At 48.0% G+C, this 19660-nt stretch overlaps 1 protein-coding gene across 1 annotated transcript; it reads left to right on the forward strand.

The window, feature by feature from the left end:
- Positions 1-206: 206 nt before the first annotated feature.
- Positions 207-2544, forward strand: ZFP36L2 (ZFP36 ring finger protein like 2). The gene is given in 3 exon segments (XM_040611459.1): positions 207-461; positions 1032-1687; positions 1689-2544. Coding segments are annotated over 3 exon segments (1452 nt in total). The 5' UTR covers positions 207-410; the 3' UTR covers positions 2434-2544.
- The last annotated feature ends 17116 nt before the right edge of the window (positions 2545-19660 follow it).

Raw genomic sequence — 19660 nt, forward strand, 5'->3', positions numbered from 1 at the left:
CGTCCCGCCCGCGCCGCGGGTGCACCGGGGGCTGATGGCGGTCGGCACGGCGGGGCCCCGCTCCCCCGCCCGCCCCGAGCGCCGCCGCCTCCCGGCCCCAGCGGAGGGCGGGGCGTCCCGGCCGGTGGGGGCGGGGCGGGCCGAGCGGGGCACCGCCCCCGGGCCGCGGTCGGCGGCGTTTATATGGGGGCGGCGCGGGGCGCCGCGGAGTTCCCGCAGTTCGCCCGCTGCTGTGCAGCCGCCGTCGCCGCCTCGGCCCGGCACCCGCCGTCCCGCCGGGAAGGAGACGGGACCATTTCGGATCTCAAGCAAACGGCCCCCTCCTATCTAGTCGTGGCTTTTCCAAACCCTCCGAGGAGAGCGGGATCTTTCGGTCCTTCCTGTATTTCCGACCATTACAGGATCTAGAAATGTCGACGACGCTTTTATCTGCCTTCTACGACATTGACTTCTTGTGCAAGGTAGGGAGGAGCGCGCTGCGCTGCCAGCGCCGGGCCGGGGCCGCGCTCTGCACGACGGCGCTGCGGGGCTGCTCGGGCCGGGGCACGGACCCGGCGGGGCGGGAGGCCGGTGCCCGCCGGGCTGCGCCGTGCGGAGCGGTGCGGCGGCTGCGCGGGCGGGGGCCGCCTGACGGCCGGCTGTGCTCGAGCAGCGCGGAGCGGCTGCGGGGCGGCTGGCGCAGGGCTGCGGGAGAGGCGCGTCGCATGCTGGCTGCGGGGTTCACCCGCTGAAGCCGCCCCGCAGCCGCTCGCCCGCAAGTGTTGCGCTGCTGCCGCGAGGAACTTTTCAAAAGTTGCGCACGCAGCAAAGCCTGCGCGGGGTTCGCCCCCGCCCGCCCGCGCCCGCAGCAGACACGCAGTCGGGAGCAGCTGGGCGGCGGGACCCCCGCCCCGACCCCCGCGGTGCCGCAGAGGGGGCGCCGGGCGCCCGGGGAGCCGTGGCGGTGGGCTGGCGGTCACCCTGCAACACCCTCTCTCTCTCCCCGTGTCTCCCCCGCCCCCTTCCCTCCCCTCCCCCCCCCGCCCCGGCAGACGGAGAAGTCCCTGACCAACCTCAGCAGCATGCTGGACAAGAAGGCCGTGGGGACCCCGGTGACCCCCCCCAGCTCCAGCTTCGCACCGGGCTTCCTGCGGCGGCACTCGACCAGCAACCTGCCGGCGCTGGCCGGCGGCTCCAAGTTCCCCAGTCCCACCGGCTCCAGCTCTTCCTCCACCTCCTCCTCGTCGTCCTCCTCCTCCTCGTTCGGCAGCCTGAAGGAGACGAGCTCCGGCGGAGGCGGCGGCAGCAGCAGCCCCACGGCCTTGCTCAACAAGGAGAACAAGTTCCGGGACCGCTCCTTCAGCGAGAACGGCGAGCGCAGCCAGCACCTCATGCAGCAGCTGCAGCAGCAGCAGCAGGCGGCGGCCGGCAAGGGGGGCGGCTCCGGCGGCGGCGGCGGGGCCCCCATCAACTCGACGCGCTACAAGACGGAGCTGTGCCGCCCCTTCGAGGAGAGCGGCGCCTGCAAGTACGGCGAGAAGTGCCAGTTCGCCCACGGCTTCCACGAGCTGCGCAGCCTCACCCGCCACCCCAAGTACAAGACCGAGCTCTGCCGCACCTTCCACACCATCGGCTTCTGCCCCTACGGGCCGCGCTGCCACTTCATCCACAACGCCGACGAGCGCCGCCCGGCGCCCGGCGGGGGCACGGCCGCCCCCCCCCGCCGCCGCCGCCGCGGGGCCGCACCACCACCCGCACCACCCGCCCCCGCACCCCGCCGGCAGCACCGGCGACCTCCGCGCCTTCGCCCCCCGCGACCACCCGCTGGGCGGCGGCGGCTTCGGGCACCCGCGCGGCGGCGGCGGGGAGCGGCCCAAGCTGCACCACAGCCTGAGCTTCTCCGGCTTCTCCGCCCACCACCACCACCACCACCCGCACCCCCACGGCGCCGCCCCGCCGCCGCCCGGCGGCCGCCTGGACGCCGCCCTGCTGGAGAGCCCCGGCGGGTCGCGCACGCCGCCGCCGCCCGCCTCCGCCTCGTACTGCGAGGAGCTGCTCTCGCCGCCCTGCGCCAACAACGCCTTCGCCTTCTCGGGGCAGGAGCTGGGCAGCCTCATCGCCCCGCTCGCCCTGCACACCCAGAACTTCGCCGCGGCCGCCGCCGCAGCCGCCGCCGCCGCCGCCTACTACCGCTGCCAGCAGCAGCCGCCGCCGCCCGGAGGGGGCTGCCCGCCGCCCCCCGCCTCGCCGCCCTTCAGCTTCCAGCCCCTCCGCCGCCTCTCCGAGTCGCCCGTCTTCGACGCGCCGCCCAGCCCTCCGGACTCCCTCTCCGACCGGGAGAGCTACCTGAGCGGCTCGCTCAGCTCCGGCTCCCTCAGCGGCTCCGAGTCGCCCAGCCTGGACTCGGGCCGCCGCCTGCCCATCTTCAGCCGCCTCTCCATCTCCGACGACTAGGGGGGGGGCGGGCTGCCGCGCCCGGCCCCGCGGCTGCCCACCAAGTAAGTTACCGAGCGAAGAAAGTGAATCCTTTTCTTTTTTTTTTTTTTATATATACTTATCTATCTATATATACACCGAGAGCTGAACAAAACAAAAAAAAAAGCATTTTGCAAAAGGGCAAATGACATGAACAAACCTATTTTTATAGAGAGACCTTGGAAGAAGGGGATTTTCGTTTTGGGGTTTTTTTTTTGTTGTTGTTCTTTGGAGACAAGTTATGATATGCACCAGCAGCAGCCATTCCATCTGTGTTCAGAAAAAAAAAAAGCATTAGCAAAGGCACCACCAGAAAGCAACAAACAATCCGGGGAGCGTGCATCCTGCCTGTCCAGCTCCTCCAAACCTTCAGACACACACAAAAAAGTTACAAACTACTTTGTCTCTCAATCGAGTTCAAATAAAAACACAGAACGTACTAAACCTATAAGCTTTTTTTTAAAAAAAAGAAAAATCCAACATCCTGCCAAGAATATGCCTTGATAACAACTTTTTTTATATATCTATATATTATTATTATAACAAATGCTAAAACCTTCATTCCAAAGTTTTAATATTGGTTCCATTGCCACCACTTAGTGGATGTTTGGCTTAGAACAATTTTTTTGGTTGTTGTTGCTTTATTTGGAAGCACTCAACTGAGTTTAGTTTGTAATTGTTGGAGAATAACTGCTGATTTTTTTTTAATTTTTTTTTAGCTGTTTGAGTTGATTGCGTGAATGAGTCACTGCACACAACTCAATATGAAACTATTTAACTTATTTATTATCTTGTGAAAAGTATACATTGGTAATTTGTTCATACTGTATTTATCGGGTATGATGAAAAGCAATAGATATATATTCTTTTATTATGTTTAAATTATGATTGCCATTATTAATCGGCGAAATGTGGAGTGTGTTCTTTTCACAGTAATATATGCCTTTTTGTAACTTCACTTGGTTATTTTATTGTAAATGAGTAAAATTCTTAATTTAAGAGATTGTATGTAATATTTATTTCATTAATTTCTTTCCTTGTTTACGTAAATCTGAAAGATTGCATGGTTTCTTTATAGAAATCGGTCTCGATGCTGTGGAAGTAGTTTGAGGAATTTCTATGGGTTGTTTTTTTTTTTTTTTTTAGAATGTAAATGGTTGTAGCCCGTCCGAGTTGAAAAACAAATGAGAGAAAAAAAAAAAAACCCCAAAAAAACCAAAAAAAAAAAAAACCCAACACAAAAAAAAAGACTGACTTAGCAATCAGACTTCACAGTGGCAAATCTAATTCAGACTTGTTTAAAGTAACCAAAAAGTATTTTTTGTTGCCTAACTCCACCAATCACACTGTGATATAGTCTCAAAGTATGTAGCAATAATTGGGGGTCCCAGTATTATGTCTCACAGTGCCTTCTTGAGGGTCCATGCTTGCCTTAAATATCTCTCAAACCAAATAAGTATTTTTCTTAATGCTTGAGATAATTTGAATGTAGGGATGGGTTTTAACTACAGCAAAATTTTTTGCCACTCTTTTATAAGAATGGAGGCCGTGTTTGGATCTGAAAACTTTATACAGTACATGAACATATCTTGTTTAATTGAATTCCAAAACTTGTACTTTTTTTCCTTATGTAGAAAGTCGGGAGTTTTCCAAAACTTTCCTGGACGGTGGATGAATGAGCAGTAGCTTAGTTTTGTTTGTACATAGGTACAGATTGAGCACTATGTACTCTTTTGGACTACTTTAACAGAAGTATGTTTTGAATGTAACTAAAGGATAAGTCAACTTGAGTTGTAATATATTTTTCGGGAGTCAGTTCACTACAAATTGTGTGAGACTGTAAACTTTGTACTGTAAATGTTTTGTAGTTCTCCCAATAAAATTTTTTTGGAAAAAAAAAAACAAACCAAAACCAACCAACCAACCCAAACAACCCTTCACACTCTTGAAGCCCGGTCTGCCAGGCAGTGACTGTTTCTTGCTGGACACCGCCACCACCACCCCCTGCCCCAGTCACAAATAATGTCTAGCTACAGATTAACCAGTTTGCACTGCAGCTCTAGTCCGCTCCTACAGCAATCACTGGTCGGCGGCCAAAGCTAATAAATGCTTCCAGAAGGTTCAGGAGAGTATAGTGTTAGTGGTGTACTGTAGCCTGGGTGGTGGTTGTTGGTTTTTTATTTTTTTATTTTTTGTTTGAAAATTTTTTTAAGGGGGTGAAGGATCAAACCTTTGCTGCTTGTAGCTCAACAGCTGGAGTGGAAAACTCTGGTAATGGCATTTATCAATAGCCTCGCTTATGGGGATACATGAGCGTGCCGTTAGCCTTCCCAGCTCCTTTGGGGTGAGGAGGAAATCGCAGTTTGGGTCATAAAAGGGCACAATTAAGGTTTCCCCTTTGTCCCAAAAGCTTTGTTCCTCTTCACTTGCAGGAATGCGGACTTCTGCCTCAGTGCTCCCATCACCAGCCGAGGGCACACTGGTGTTAATCGGGCTAGCATTAGACGTGTTAAATCAGTTTTCAGGGCTCCGGTTTTAAACAAACTACCTTTCTGAGGGTGTATTTATATCACATAATACTGGGCGGCCTGGGGGCTGTGTGTTCGTTGGCACTGGAGGAATTTCAGTTAATAACTTCACAGTTGAATCCCTATTTGCAGTCAGTCCCTTAAACTTTTAAATCACAATTTCTACTGGCTTATTTTTGGTCTTTTGTCATACTAATAATAAATGTTGTTAACATTATGGCATCTGTGCGCTGCCTGGACCGCCACAGTACTTTCTATAAATACAAGGTAGAATGTAATACCAGTGCCATATGTTTGTGTAACAAACCCTGGACTGACTCTCAGTTTAAAATTAAAACAAACATAAGCAACATATGACAACACAGCCCAGCTACAGCAATTGCCCTTATTTTTTTTCTTTTTGTTTTTAATGGGTGGGTCTGATGTTTCAGCTCGGAATTGCTCCCTTCTATTCCCAGGCTCTTCTTCCTAGTGTTGCCTGCACAGCAGCACCGAGCGGCGCTGGGTCCTTCCCCGGGCATCCCTGGTACAGGTACCATGGCTGCAAGGAGGCGGCATCCACCAGTATTTTGCAGGAGCAGCGGGTAGCTGTCGGTTTGGCTGGTGTCCAAGCTGATGTCTTGACTGACTTTGAGGATTTTGAAACTAATTGTCAAAGTGCATTAATTAGGAGTGAGTGTCGCAGTTCCAGGTTTTCTTTCTTTCCTAGGTACGTTTTTCACTTCTCTCCCTTGCCCACCGTTTCCCCTGAGCCTGCCTTTTTCTTGCCACAGTAGATAAGGACCTTATTTATTGCTATATTTTGCTTATCTAGGACAGCTGTACTCCATCAGCGCAGGGCTTTCATCTTCCCTGCGGTTTTCTGTTGGTTGAGCAGGATCTGGGTGAGGGTGTTTGGGGTTGGCTTTGGTGTCTCCTGGCTGGAAGAAGAGCTCTGGAAGCTTTACAGCAGCTGCCCCACGTGAAACGCAACTGCGCCAGTGCCAACACCAGCGTTTTGTTGAAAAGGCTGCCAGAGCAGGATGGGTGACGGCCCACGGGTGTCTCCCAGTGGGCTAGTGGCATGCCAGTATGTGGGGAGAGCGGGCCCTGAGCCCTGCCCCGAGCCAGCGATGCTCCGAGGCCAGCTGTCCTGCGCCCAGTGGTGGTTGTATCTCTGCAAAAGTGTGCTGCAAAAACTGTCTGTTGCAGCATTATGTGCTGCTGCTCAGCAAACCAGAAGTCCTTGAACCGGGAAGATAAGTGTCTGTTTCTTGCGCTGCACAATCAAGTGTTAACCTTTAAACTGGTGACTTATGGTTGTTGATTTAAGCAAATGTTCTCTTGCTTTCATTTCAAAATTCAGCGAAGCCATGTAAGCTGGTCAGACCATTCAGAAATTTCCTGATACCTTGCAATAAATCTGTAAACTCTGCATAAAAATAAACTTTTTCTTCAAGAGCTTTGGGTTGAGAAGGAACTCTTAAGGTCTCTGCTGTTGTCCATTAGAGATGTGGTATTTCTCTTCATAGTTGGGGTACTTAAAATGACTTTGAGGATCTGGAGAATGGGGGTTTTACTAATCATTGGTTATGACTGAGTCTTGCGTGCTTGCTTCAGTTGATAATTTGAAAGAAACGGCAGCAAAGACATTTGTAGAAATAGGTGTAATGGTATAGATCTTCAAATAGGAATTGATTTAATGTGGCTGGGTGTGATCATGGGGGGGGGTTCAAATGTATTGAATCAGCAGTTTTGATTTTTACTCCCTAGTCCTCTCAGTTTCTCGGGGGCTTCTTACTTGTTTGGTGTTTCTCAGTTTGCCTTCCTCAGGTGGTGTGAGTGTGCTGTAAGTCCGGTGCTTTTGCTTTCTGTGGGCTGTGGGGTTTGCTGCCTGACCCCAAGTTACTACAAAAATTAACCCAGCACACAGCTGGATGGGTTGTGCACCACCGAAAATACTGCCAGCAGTGTGCCACCAAGCACAGCAATGCTGCTTTTCATTTAGAGCATCGTGGCTGAAGCACGAGCTGGTTTTGCTGTACCCCCGGTTCAAGTGTAGAGGGTAGAATTACAGCACAGCCTGTGTCGCTTGGGGAAGAGGGCACATGGCCACCAGAGGAGCTGGTAGGCTGCTGGCTCCTCTCTCTGCTGTATTGCTGAATGCAGAACGCAGCAAACCAATACCTCGGTGGTTAAATACATAGGCAGGGATTGAGCCCTTTGCCAGAATATTGTTTAAATGTCCAATGCAGCTCTTACCGCTGCTTCGAAAAAGAAATTATTTCCCTCTTCCTGGTTTCTGCCCTCATCCCATCCCATCCCATCCCATCCCATCCCATCCCATCCCATCCCATCCCATCCCATCCAATCCCATCCCATCCCATTCCGTCCATCGTTAGGTGGGCAGCTTGGATTTCTTTTTTAAAAAAGGATGCATCTGACAACCTCATTTTCAAAGAAGGCCCATGATTTTATTTTTGTTTATGACCGAGACTTTTAATTTTTCATTTTGCTAGTATAGCATTAAAGCTAAAGAGCTTGTACTATATATTTTTAATTGTGTGCTCTGTCTTTCCTTGCTGCCCTTGAGCATGAATCTTACTTGACAGAGCTCCAGGCGGTGATGCTCTGTCATTGATAAGGTAGGACATTTCAGGTTTTGTGTGCTGAGCCTACAGACCTTGGCACACGTTAGCTCTGGAAACCAAAACTTCACTTTCTGACTCTTCAGTTTAAATCAGTTCCTCAGTGGTTAAAGGGGAAGGTACAGGGCTTACCACTTCATTGCATCTGAAGTACAGTTACACGGCCCCTTCTGCCAGCCCTGCAGCTGGCTGGAGCCTGCCCAGAGAGGGACAGGAATGTCCTGAATGACCACAGCCAGACCTGTAAGTGCTCATCTGCAAAAGAAGTAAGTGGAGGGTTGGGATGAAAATGATATACTCCAGGTGATGTCGCAGGTTGCCTCTGCCAGAAGAGAGCAGTTTCTCCACTCTTGCTCCTCCCTGGTGCTCTAACCCGCTCCTGGAGCCGGTTCAAGTCACCGGTCGGGCAGAGCACCCTGGCACCCTGCTCGCTGTGCGCCACGTGGCCTGGGTGGGCGCTTGGTCCGCTGCCACCGAACGGTCCACTCGCCCCCAGCTTACCCTGGTGCTTGCCGCATCTGCCTGGGGGTTTTGCATTTTACTGACCAGGAAAAATGGTGTTTTCTGCTGGGGTAGAATTGAAGTGGGTCAGTAAGGAGCCTGATGAGTTTCAGGGTGCAAGGGAGGAGGTGGAGCTCCGCAGCCCAGAGAGGAGGCAGGAGTGACGGGATGGAGGACAATCTCCCCACCAAGCTGCTAGATTGGCTCATCCCTCCTGTGTGGGCTTTGCTCAGCTTGAAGAAACATCGTCTCCTCCACAGTTCTATGGGAAACGCTTGGTTTGCCCATTTTAAAAGTGCTTTTCTGTATTGGTGGTACAAATGACTCACTTGGACCTTGAGTATTTCTTGTACTGTATGAAAAGATACTGACATTTAAGGAAAGGCTCACATCAAGATAGGGCTTAATTAATGTGAACGTATCCCTGAACAGTTATTTTGTCTGGTTCGCTGGAAATCAAATAATGGTTATGTGGCAAAGTTCTGCATCTTCTGAGAAGTTCTGAATGTGGAAAGAAACACTTGTTATCAGCTGGCGTAAATTTAGCAGGTTGTGTAATTTTTGCAGCACATGTACTGAAGTGCCTTGATTTGTAGGTCAAATTCCTTTATTAATATTAAGCATTGAATATTGGAGAGGAGGGTGGAGGAATAAGATTCCTCCCTTCAGGTCTAGAGGGCCTTGTCTCTAAAGAGAATTTTGTATCTCAAAGCTTAGTCAAACAGCTATAAGTCATTTCGTCTCTCCTTTCAAAGGGGTATAATAGATGTGTTAATGGAGGCATCTTGGGGTGAACCCCCCCACTCCCCCCAAATTTGCATTCCTGAAGAAACCAGGCAAAATTACCCTGACAAATCTCCTCTCTATTGCTGAAGAAGGATAGATGACATCTGCCAAGCAATTTCTATTCTGTACACCATCTGAGAAGGAAATACAGGGTAATTTAAGCCCCCTTTTTTCTGCCATGGTTAATAACATAAACAGGGAGCTGGGCATGCTGAAATCTAAATACGAGGGTCCTATATCAATGGATTATTACCTTATCTTTTCTGAATGACGTTCACTTGAATACCTGGAATCGTAATAGCTACTCAAGATAAGAAATGGAGGGAAATTCAATAACAGTAAGAGGCCTGGTAACTTATGAGATCTTGATTAGCCTTCAACTGTGCCTAAATGTTGGAAAAGGATTCCCTGTACTGTATGCAAAGGGAGCTGAATAGCAGTGTGAAACTGTTCTCTCATTGCAGAGGACCACTAACAACTGGCTTTTGTGATTATTAAGGCTTTCTTGTATCCACGTATATATATGTGAACCTTCTAACTCTGCCACGGACGAACATTTTTCACCCTTATTATTAATTGCTTTAGAATTCCAGCTTTGCTGGCTGTGGATGGTAGGTAGCTCTGGCTCCAAAGTGGTCTCGGAGCTGGCTCTTTGCTGGCTGGGGGGGTGCACATGCAGCTCTGAATTTCCTAAATAATGTCAAGTGTGAAGCTGGACTTCTTAGTAGAAGCCATAATCTGGCTAATGGCATCGGGTGGTGGTTTACTCCTCCCATGGGTGAGCGAGGATGGGGAAGGGAGAAGGGGGATCTTGCCCCTCCAGCTGCCTGCCCTGGGAGGGTCTGTGCACTGGGCTGATGCCTTGCTGCTGCCGGGCAGTGCAGTGGAAACAAGGACGTGTGTCGAAGGGGAGGCCTGGATATCCCCTTCTAGGGCCCCTGAGCCCTGGGTCAGCCTGCGCCTGTCGGGCACCTGCACTGGGATGAGGGCGAACTGTTTCTCATGTGGGACACCATTTGGCTGTGTTGCAGAAGTGGCACAGCAGAATGGATGAGGAGGGTTTGATGCAGAGTGCTGCTGCCATGTTAAGAGGACTAGGCAGCATGCCGTAAATCTTAGGAGATGAATTCAGTGTTAACAAATACTTTTTTAAAGGTCAGATTAGATGAGGAATGCAGCGATTTGCCAACCCAAATGAACACTAACTCTAAAAAAGACAGGAATTTGTTTTCTGCTAGATTAGTGCTCTGATCTGGACTCATCCCATGGCCTCATGGCTGTAGAACAAAAGCACGAGCAAGAGCAGGAGTATGTGAGTAACGTAAGGCTCGGACCTCTGCTTTCAGCATCAGTGCAACTTTATATTGACTTGAGCTGCCTGTGAAACCGCAGCCTCAGTTATGTTCTGTGGGTTTTTCTTTGCATAAGCAGTTGAAATTCTAGGATGTATTAAATGATGTCTAGGGGACCAGGGGGAGGCAAAGGCTCATGAAGCAAACTGTGTTCAGCTTTCTAGAGCTGAACCTGGACATTTTGCTTCAGTTTGACTGTTTTGCGCTTGGGGAAGCGCAGCTGGGGAGGCTGGGGAGTTGATGTCAGGGAAGGGGAAGCCTAGAAGCCTGGAAAAGCTGTTTTCCCTGGAAGTGGCACACAGCTCTGGGCTAGTGTCGACATGAACACCAAATGACCTCTCCTGTTTACTCAAAATATTTCCTATGGTAACCTGCATCTTAAAATGGAATCCAAGATGGAGTTTAGAATTCATAGCACAAAGGCTAATCCTAAACTGTTTGCTGGAAGAGCATTGCAAAGCAAGTAGTAAGCATCTCATTTGATGGAGTCTAGCTCCATTACAAATACAAGGCAAGCCAAAATGTAAGGCTGTCGTTTAATGGCTGTCACATTTGCAACAGGTGCTTTTTGATGACTGTGAACAAAGTGTGGGGCCAGTGAAGTGTTTCCGATAACACAACTCTGACTTTCACGAAGGACCAATCATAGGAAACCGAAGGGATGACACACCTGAAATCTCCAGCTCTACCAAAGAATATGACACAAAGAAGATAAGACTTTCTCTCCATTTTCCCATCTAATAGTAGATGCAGACACACAACCAGGGACAACAGTGGATTGGATTAGTATGACTAAAAGAGCTATGTCCCAAAAGTTCAGCACCTAAAGTAATTACAGAAATGCAGCCTGGCTGGTGGGTACAGTCTACTGTTGCAAGACTGATGGCATGAGATTTAGAAAGCGTTTTTTCAAACCACTGGCAAATACCAGCTCTCAAAGAGGTAACATCAATACCATAGACAATGGTATATATAATGTATATACGATGGTATATACATTACACAATACTAAACTTCTGATCTAAGGAGCAGTCCCTTGTAGTTTAATATAAAATAGGCACTGTTAGGCTGATAGGAACAAATAAAATGTGATAATGAATTATTAAAAAATGGATTCGTGGTTAGTAATTGTAAAGATGGTCAGTTTAGATGAGATTTACAGATTCATTTCTCAAAATGCGTGTTACCAAAACTTTCCAGAACATGGAAATATCTGCATATGTTTTACACCCCAAACCCCAGTGTTTAGGTGTGTGTCACTGCGCGCTCAGGAAGCCCTCGCTTGCACAGAGGTACAGCCTGTCAGAGACCACGGCCCTTGCTGAAGAGCTGTGGTAGGCAGGAGGATGGGTCTGTGCTCCCAGCTTGCTTTCGCCACCCAACACTGGGAAAAGTTTGACTCAAGAATATAGCTAGGATTTAATCTGGAGGAAACCTCTTTTGGGACAGTAAAGCTAAAAGGGGCATGATCCTGTTCAGTCCTTTGCAGGAGACGTGTGAGTGTTACTCTAGCATATCAGAGACATACCTGCTCCTGGTTTCACTGATTTTAATTGTTTTATTCAGAAATACTATTTAGCCTTGCAGAGAGTGCTTCTGCAGTCATTGATGTAGGGATCTTAATGCAATACTTAATATTTTGTTATAAAATGCCTCAGCTGTTTAGCAGAGGCTCCAGGAGCCCAGCTGGCCATAGTTTTTGCCACAATACACAGCAGGAGTCCCCAGTGAGTGTCTTAAAGCCTGGAACAGCTGGTACCCTGCCAGGTGCAGGTGGCTGTCTTTACCCCTCTGCCCTGAAACAGGGGATCATTGGTTCCAGGTGTGATGCTCCCCTTGTGTCAAGCTGTTTTCCTGGGGCTGCAATTTGGTACCTAAGCAGGGGCATGTGTATTGACAAAACAAGCCAAAACCTCAATGAGGTGAAGCTCTTGGTCCTCTACTAATGCAGGAGACATGAAGGGGCAAGGACCTGTCTGGGTTTCTTTGCGTTTTTGTTAACTGGCACTTTATAACATGGAGTGTTTTCCCCTTACAACTCCAAAAACTGATTGGAAAGAGCAATTGTTCAAGTGGTGTGGAATTCATGGAAATTGAGCAGATAGCGTTATCCAGACGGCAAAGCAAATGCCAAGCACCTTGGAAAATTTTCCTTGACATTACAGGAAATGTACCTTCTGTAACTCCAGAATTAGTAGTAGGAAAGGAAAAAGAAGGAGTGTGAAAATCAGCCAGTTAGGATTACAGTGACATAGAAAGAGGCAGAACTTAATATCTCGTGATTGTACTGGTATTATGCAAGCAAAGGACAGTATCTTGTAAGTTAGAAACCACAGCATGTAAGCAGCCTTGTTGCCTTAGCTGCAGGGAGAAAAGCAAAAGAAATTGTAAATACTGTTGTATGCAACTTCCCCTTCCCCTGGTACTGCAGCCAACATAAAAGAAATAATTCACTAAAGCATTCAATATCCCACAACCGCTTAGTATAGTTAACTTTTATGATGCAAATGCTCCATCATTTTATGACTTGGACAATTCCCAGGGAGTAAAATGTTCCAGCAGAGCCCAATCTCATTGAATTTGTTTGTTCTCAGGTCTCTTGATAAGCCCAATTAAGTCCAGGTGGAAATGCTTGTGCTTCAAAATGACTCGCAGAGCCCCAGCAGCTCGAGTGAGCTCTGGGTGAAAGGAAGGTCAGGTTCTTCCTGAAGCCCATTCCGTAACCCCTGTGTCTGCGAGCCCCAGGTGCTGCCATGCTGTGATTTTCAACAAAGTACGTAAGTGTGTGGTTTCTTGGTATTTCTTTCGAAGTAATTTTATGAATTTTGAGGAATGGAAATTGTGGGGGGTTTTTTTAGTGCTTATTTGTAGTAATTGAGAGGAATGGGGAGTTTAGGGGAACGCTGGTACCTGTGACGATGGAGTTCTCTTATCCCACCGTTATTGTTTCATAATGCTACCTGTATAGCTGGCTTCTTGAGCTAGTGTTTGAATTCTGGTGTGTGAGATGGAGGGTGGCCAAAGCCATGCTGCAGTGGTGGATTTGAGTTTACAGGAACGCTTTCTCCTTCAGCCTGCAGTTCTCCTGTGAAGGGCTCTCTGCCTTCACTCAGCATGAAAGGTATGCGGCTGGTATTTGGAAAGGGCTGAGAAAAGTAAGAAAGAGAAGTCTTAATTTATTTGGTAAATATCATGACACCTGATAAATATAAGTGCTTCAGTAAAACAAGAGGAAAAACTGCTTTCGAAGGGTGAGCTCTTGAGGGGAGAGCTAGGAGCTGTGTTGGAGTCCCAGGCATGCTGCCGGCACTGCCTTGGGAGCGCTGACGGGGACTTGGACCTGGCCCTGGGAGAGCCCAGACCTTTGAAGTTCAGCCTTTTCCGCCCCTCCCTCCAAATCTGGTTAGCTTTTCTAAAATGAAATTAGTTTCTCATTTGCCGTGTACCTGTATGGGAGGGACCTGGGTGGGCTGTGGTGATTTGGGAACTGGAAGATTCTGGAAATCTTGGGGAAATGTGATCCTTGTGAGGTTTTGGGGTCTTTTGTGTTGTGTGTCATCCTGTGCCCCCCACCCTCCCTCCCTAGTCAAAGCGAATGGGAAAGGCTGGGTAAGGAGTCAGCTTCTGCCTAAGGGGACTCCCTGACTCCGTGCGGCTCGCCTCTCCCTGCCCGCCTCGTGCTGCGGGTGCTGCCCGCGCCGTCTGTCCCTGCGCACGCCGCTTGCTGTCTCCGTGTGTTCGGTTGTGCTAGATCCTGCTCTGTTGGCAGAGGTACCGTTTTCTCCACATGTGTTGGGGCTCCTATTTCTCTCTAGCATCACTGGACCATTTAAAGAACCTCTCTTTCTGAATATGAAGTGGAGGGGAAGGGTGATTTGTAATTTCAAGTAGTAAATTCCCTTGAGCAGGCAAACTCCTTAGTTGCATTTGCTGTCCTCGCCCACCCCAGTTATTGGTAGCATCCCTGTGACGCTACCTGTGCTCAGACATTGTCAATCCAGGGAAAATTCCAGGCCTACCTAAGCCATCATCACATGCCTGTGCTGGTGGTAGCTCGGGAGGCTGTACATTCTGGTGGGCCTGGGAAGAAACCCCCTGTTCTGCAGGGGTTGTGTCAAGCTGGTAGCACCAAAGAAGAAAGCAATATGGAGAAACGTGAATCTCCCCCTCTCTCTCGTGCAGCCCATCTCCCAGTAGGGAGTACAGTCTCCGGCTGCTGCTTCTCATGGCTTGCCAGCAGTCCCACGTGGTGGTCTTCCAACCAAGTGCACAGCCTGCCGGTGTCCTCGGGTCCCACACCCTAACGGCATTGCGTGCTGGCTGGTTCCCTTCGTTTGTGTGCGCCAGTATGCTCTGTTCCTGCCTAGTGGTGTTGTCTTGCCAGCTCTGATTTAGGCATGGTCATGGGAACAGACTAATTGTATCTTCAACTGGATGTTCTGCAACTTCAGTGGTCATTTCTAAACTATCACTGACTACGTTGAACTGTGACCTTCATATTTCCAAATACGTGGTCTCCAAAGGACCTTATAAATCACTCTGCATTACAGTGAAACTGCTTTAATGATTTTTAGGTGGCTAATGGCTGTAGCAGAGGCCTGGTTGTGTAGTTAGTCAAAAATGATTTTCTGATGTCTGAAGGACCAAGGCAGGAGTGTATTTCTTCCCCCGCCATCCCCTCCCCCCCACCCCCCCCCCCCCCTTTATTTGACCAAAGAGATGTGTAAGAGCACTGATACTTACTTGCTGTATGTTTTCGCACATATTGACTGAACTTTCCCATGCCAGACTTGGATTTCATTGCTAAAAACCAGTGCAGTTGCTGCAGTTTGTAGGGTTATTGGTCTGGCCTCCCATTTAAAATTTATCAACTTCCTCAACATGTTATTCTTAGCGTTACCTTACCTTTTGTCTGTCTGCGTATTCCCCCATGGAAAACATGCAGCCTGGTGTCAGTCACGGGAACAGCAGGTTTTGGTTGTGGGCGAGCTGCGCCCTGTGTCAAGTTGTGCAAAGCTGGTTATTGATCTCGAGATTGTAGAAATGAAGGAGTTGCCTGTGTGTTAGCTGGGCTGGTGTGTGGTATGTGTGGCTGTATACATTTACGCATGCATGTGTGTTTTATTTATAGTTTATATATTTAAATAAATATAGGTGCATATTTATTTAATGTGTATTTATAATACATATGGATTTAATAATAGCAACATGGGAATCCTGCCATCCGTTTGGCTTCAGTCTGGGAAAATATCTTGGTTGGTCATGATGCGCAAGATGCTTATGGAGGTAAAATTTCTTGTGTGAGGATAGATTGATTGGTCACTCATGATGCTGTTTAATAATACCTTGAAGCGTTCAGGGCCAGGCTGGATGGGGCTTTGAGCAACCTGGTTTAGTGGAAGGTGTCCCTGCCCATGGCAGGGGGGTTGGAACTAGATGATCTTGAAGGTCCCTTCCAACCCAAACCATTCTATGAATACTTACACAAGTCAGTTAATTGTGGAGGCTGTTTCATTTACCTGAGCCATTGGCTCTGTTTCCTGAAAAATTTAATGTAAAATCATTGGGTTTTTTCTAATAGAGCATTTTACTTTTGCTGTGTGATGATCTTCTATCATGCTGTGTATGTTGCTGACAAGTGACATGCAACATGTGGCACGTCTACAAATGCACCCTCTTTAAAGTTGTCACCAATACAGCGAGTGATGTTCAGCGCTTGACTGTATTCTATCCTATTCTGCCGACAGAATTTCCAGCAGTTGCTGGGGCACTGTTTGAGGTGAACTTGTATCAATTGTGAAGAGTTTCTGCAGTTCCAAGGCAAAGTTTCCACAACTGAAAAGTGTTATAGTGTGTACCTGCCTTGTCTGTTCTGGATCTGCATACAGAAGAGAATGTATATTAATCATGTGGGAATCACCAGGCATCTGATTCTGCTCCATAGAACTGTATCTGTCTGTCTAGATGTCATTTAGAGTGGCAGCTCTGGCATACTTGAGGTAATTTATTCCTAGGGTAGTTCAACTTATGTACGCCGTGCCCCAAAATGATTAATTTCCTGACCTCCTAATTACTTAACCTGGGGTGCTGGGTTTTGCTTGGCGTCGTACAGCTCTCAAGGAATTGGTTTTCTGTCTTGCTGTTCTGGCTGGGGTCAGCACAGTCCAAGGGTTTTGGTCCTGACTTTCTTCTTTCCTCCATCAGTACAGGAAGCTGAAAACTACCCTGTACAAACAGGGGGGCTTCCTGGAGAAGAAGGCTGCTTCCTATATCGGTTTATATTAGGGCAGTTTTAACAGCAGGTTTTCTTCCTATTAGAGCCCAGGTAGGCTATATCTCTGTTTTTCACTGACCTGTACTGAAGGAAATGGAAAGACTGGGTGTAGCCTTAGATTTTGTTGTGTTTGTATTTGGACAAGCTGCGGTGGTTGATGTGGTTAATATTCAATCACTCCTGTGTTTATTGAGATGAGGTGACATTGTAGTGCCTCTTGTATGGCAGTTCCTAGATGGATGTGAGGATCCAGTATCCACGGCGGGGTTACAATACTGACCTATTGGTCAGAAGTGCTATATGGAAAACAAGGTTAGTTTTTAAGAAAACATTACGCTGTTTCCCCTCTTTCCTTCCCCTTCAGTCCACCCAAAATGACTCATCTCTGGCCTTTGAGGATGGTTAGTGTCTCTTATATACGTGACACTCGGTGGTTGTAATTGGTGCATGGTTTGTCAATGATTATTTACTTGGTTATGGAGTGACTTACAGATGTAATTATCGATACCAGTTCTAATAAGGGGTCATTCAGTTGGTATATGTTTTGGGAGAGCAGCCTTTTATTAGGATCGACAGATGTCGGGAGGAACCAGAAGACCATTATACCTGCCTCTTCTCTGCAGCTATTGGGAACTTGGAACCTGCTGCAAGAGGGAGCCTGGCTTTCTGTTTCGATCCCATCTGCAGTCTGTGGGTCAGTGTCTTGGGCTGAGCTGGATGACTCGACTTGTGTTGGGTGCAGAACTTTGTTCTGGTGACCTGAAGGAAGAATCTTTGTTGTGTGGGGTTTTTTGGTTGTTCCCCCCACCTCCAACAATTTGCATCTCGCCTTACTGCTTCCAGAGGCAATTAGTGTATGCAGGGTGCTCTGAGCTCTCATGGATGCAAACTGGGCCGTAGCACAGACAAGGTGTATTTCCACGTTAGAATTGCACCAGGAGTTGCCTTTGGTTTGTAGTTATGAGGGGCATCGCCTGAGATGGGCTGCATTAGAAATGGGCCTTGTTTTAAAAAGCAGCGGATGTCATTTAATGTGAGATTAGGGAAAACAATAGCTTATGTTTTCATTTGTTGCCTCAGTATTTCTAATGCCAATTCTGATGAGAATTTGTGCTTTCTCAGAATTTATACTCTGTCTAGTTCAGAGGATAGAGGTGCTAAAACCCAGGTTGCCTGACTCTAGGCTCCTGATTTTTTTATACATTTTTTTTTTGTCACCTTGCACAGACTTGCCCTTCCTTGTGTTTATTTCCCTTCAGCATAGATGGACTGATGCATACCTGCTTTGCAAAGCATTCGGAAAGCTACAGACAAAAGGAACAGTTTTGGCATGGGAAATCACTCTTCTGTGTTTGGCATGTCCACTTGCACAGCTCTGAAAGGCCCATGTCCCCAGCAGCATCTTACCTGACTGAGCCTTGTGGACAGCATTCCCAGGTAGCAGGAGCCAGCTGCTGCTACTGGGGGCTGTGCCACAACTCTGAGAGAGAGAGAAAGGGCATGTAGTGTAGTTCTGGGAGAGAGCGCCTTACCTAGACCTGCAGTGACTGCACTCCCTTGGCAACGATGTAGAAAATTCCCTTTAAACGGTTGTTGGGTTTTTTAATTTATTTTTTTGCTCTCAGCTTTGCTAAATTGGTCTGCTTGTGTGCCAGCCAATGCAAAAAGTAAGGCTAGTCTACTCTGCAAAACCTTGGCAAGAGTCTTTCAAACCTCTGGGGACTCTAGGGCAGGGATCAAGCTGTGTCATGCACATTTGGGATGCAAAACCATTTTGTTTGTGTCTGAAATGAAAGTGACTTGTTGAGTTCTTGGCTTTTGTTACCAGTATGTTTTAGTGACTGTAGATCTCTGCTTCCCCAATGACCTCGTGTCCCAGAGACTAAGCCTTCATAATGTTGATAATCTATTAATCTTAATATTTATCCTCAAAATACATAAAAAGGAATTATGACCTTGGCATAAGAAATGAAAATAAACAGGTACGGGAAGCTGTTATTTATTTTTTCAACATTTTGCATTCTGTGTATGACTTCGCAAAGTGTTTTTCTAACATGAATCTGTCTTTTTTAACACTCTGGTACCCCACTGATTTGTTCTTAAAATACTCCTTTCTGCACAGCAAGCTTAGTGCTTTGCAGACCACCCAGAATAACTGTACTTAAACTGCAAGCTGCATTTAGTGATTGGGCCTTTTTAAAGCTGCAAATAATATTTTGTCTTCCTTGCCTTTTTTTTTTTTTTAAAAAAAAAATTAAAGCTTATATTTTTTATGTGATATTTTGGAGGCTTAAGAAAGGGAGTGGCTGTTCTCCTCCTATTTGCTAAACCCACAGGGGCTGTTTAGCCTGATCTCATTTGAGCTCACATTTGTCTGACAGGGCTTACTCTAATGTCAGGGAGGTATAGATTGCACCTCTGCAAATAATAGGTGTATTTGCTCATGCTAAGAGATTGATTAGTGGGATCCATCAGTAGTTGGCAGTACATGTTCCCCATCTTGCTGGGCAGTTTCTGTCTGTGGGTTGTTTCTGCAGCAAAACTTTTCCTTTGAATACTCTAAGAGTTTCTCCAGCTTTGCTTTCAAAGGAGTGTAAATTCAGTTTAAAAGTATGTAATACTGGAATAAGTTGCCATGCCTGCATCTCGAGGAAGTAGAGGTGAGGTGCAGCAGGCAGTGACATGTCAGACCAAGCCAAACCTGGAGTGGGAACCCACGATGCTGGAGACCTCCTGCTCAACAGCCACGTGTCCCTGGCACAGCTCTTCCACCTAAACTTGTCCAGAGGTACAGGAGCTCTTGGGATGTTTGGGGAAGATCTGCTAAGAGAAATACCAGTTTCCCACATCATTTTTGCAACAGCTTCCCCATCCCCTACAAAAGAAAAAAAAAAAGAAGTAAACCACATGAACCCCTTCGGCCCGCAGGGGGTTATGTGACGTGGTGCACAGCCCTGCATTTGAGGGGTTGCAGTGGAGGATGGTTGTGGGAGGAGGCTGCTTAAACTGACTCTGAAAAAACTATCTGCCAAACTACATGTTGGCTCCTCATACAACAACTTTACTGTCTTTGAGCTGGAGTTATGTGATTGTGCAGAGCTTCCTAATTTGTCACTAGAGAGAAGTTTTCTGCTTAGT

This window comes from Falco naumanni, chromosome 12 (genome assembly GCF_017639655.2).
Source record: "Falco naumanni isolate bFalNau1 chromosome 12, bFalNau1.pat, whole genome shotgun sequence".
Lineage (NCBI taxonomy): Eukaryota > Metazoa > Chordata > Aves > Falconiformes > Falconidae > Falco > Falco naumanni.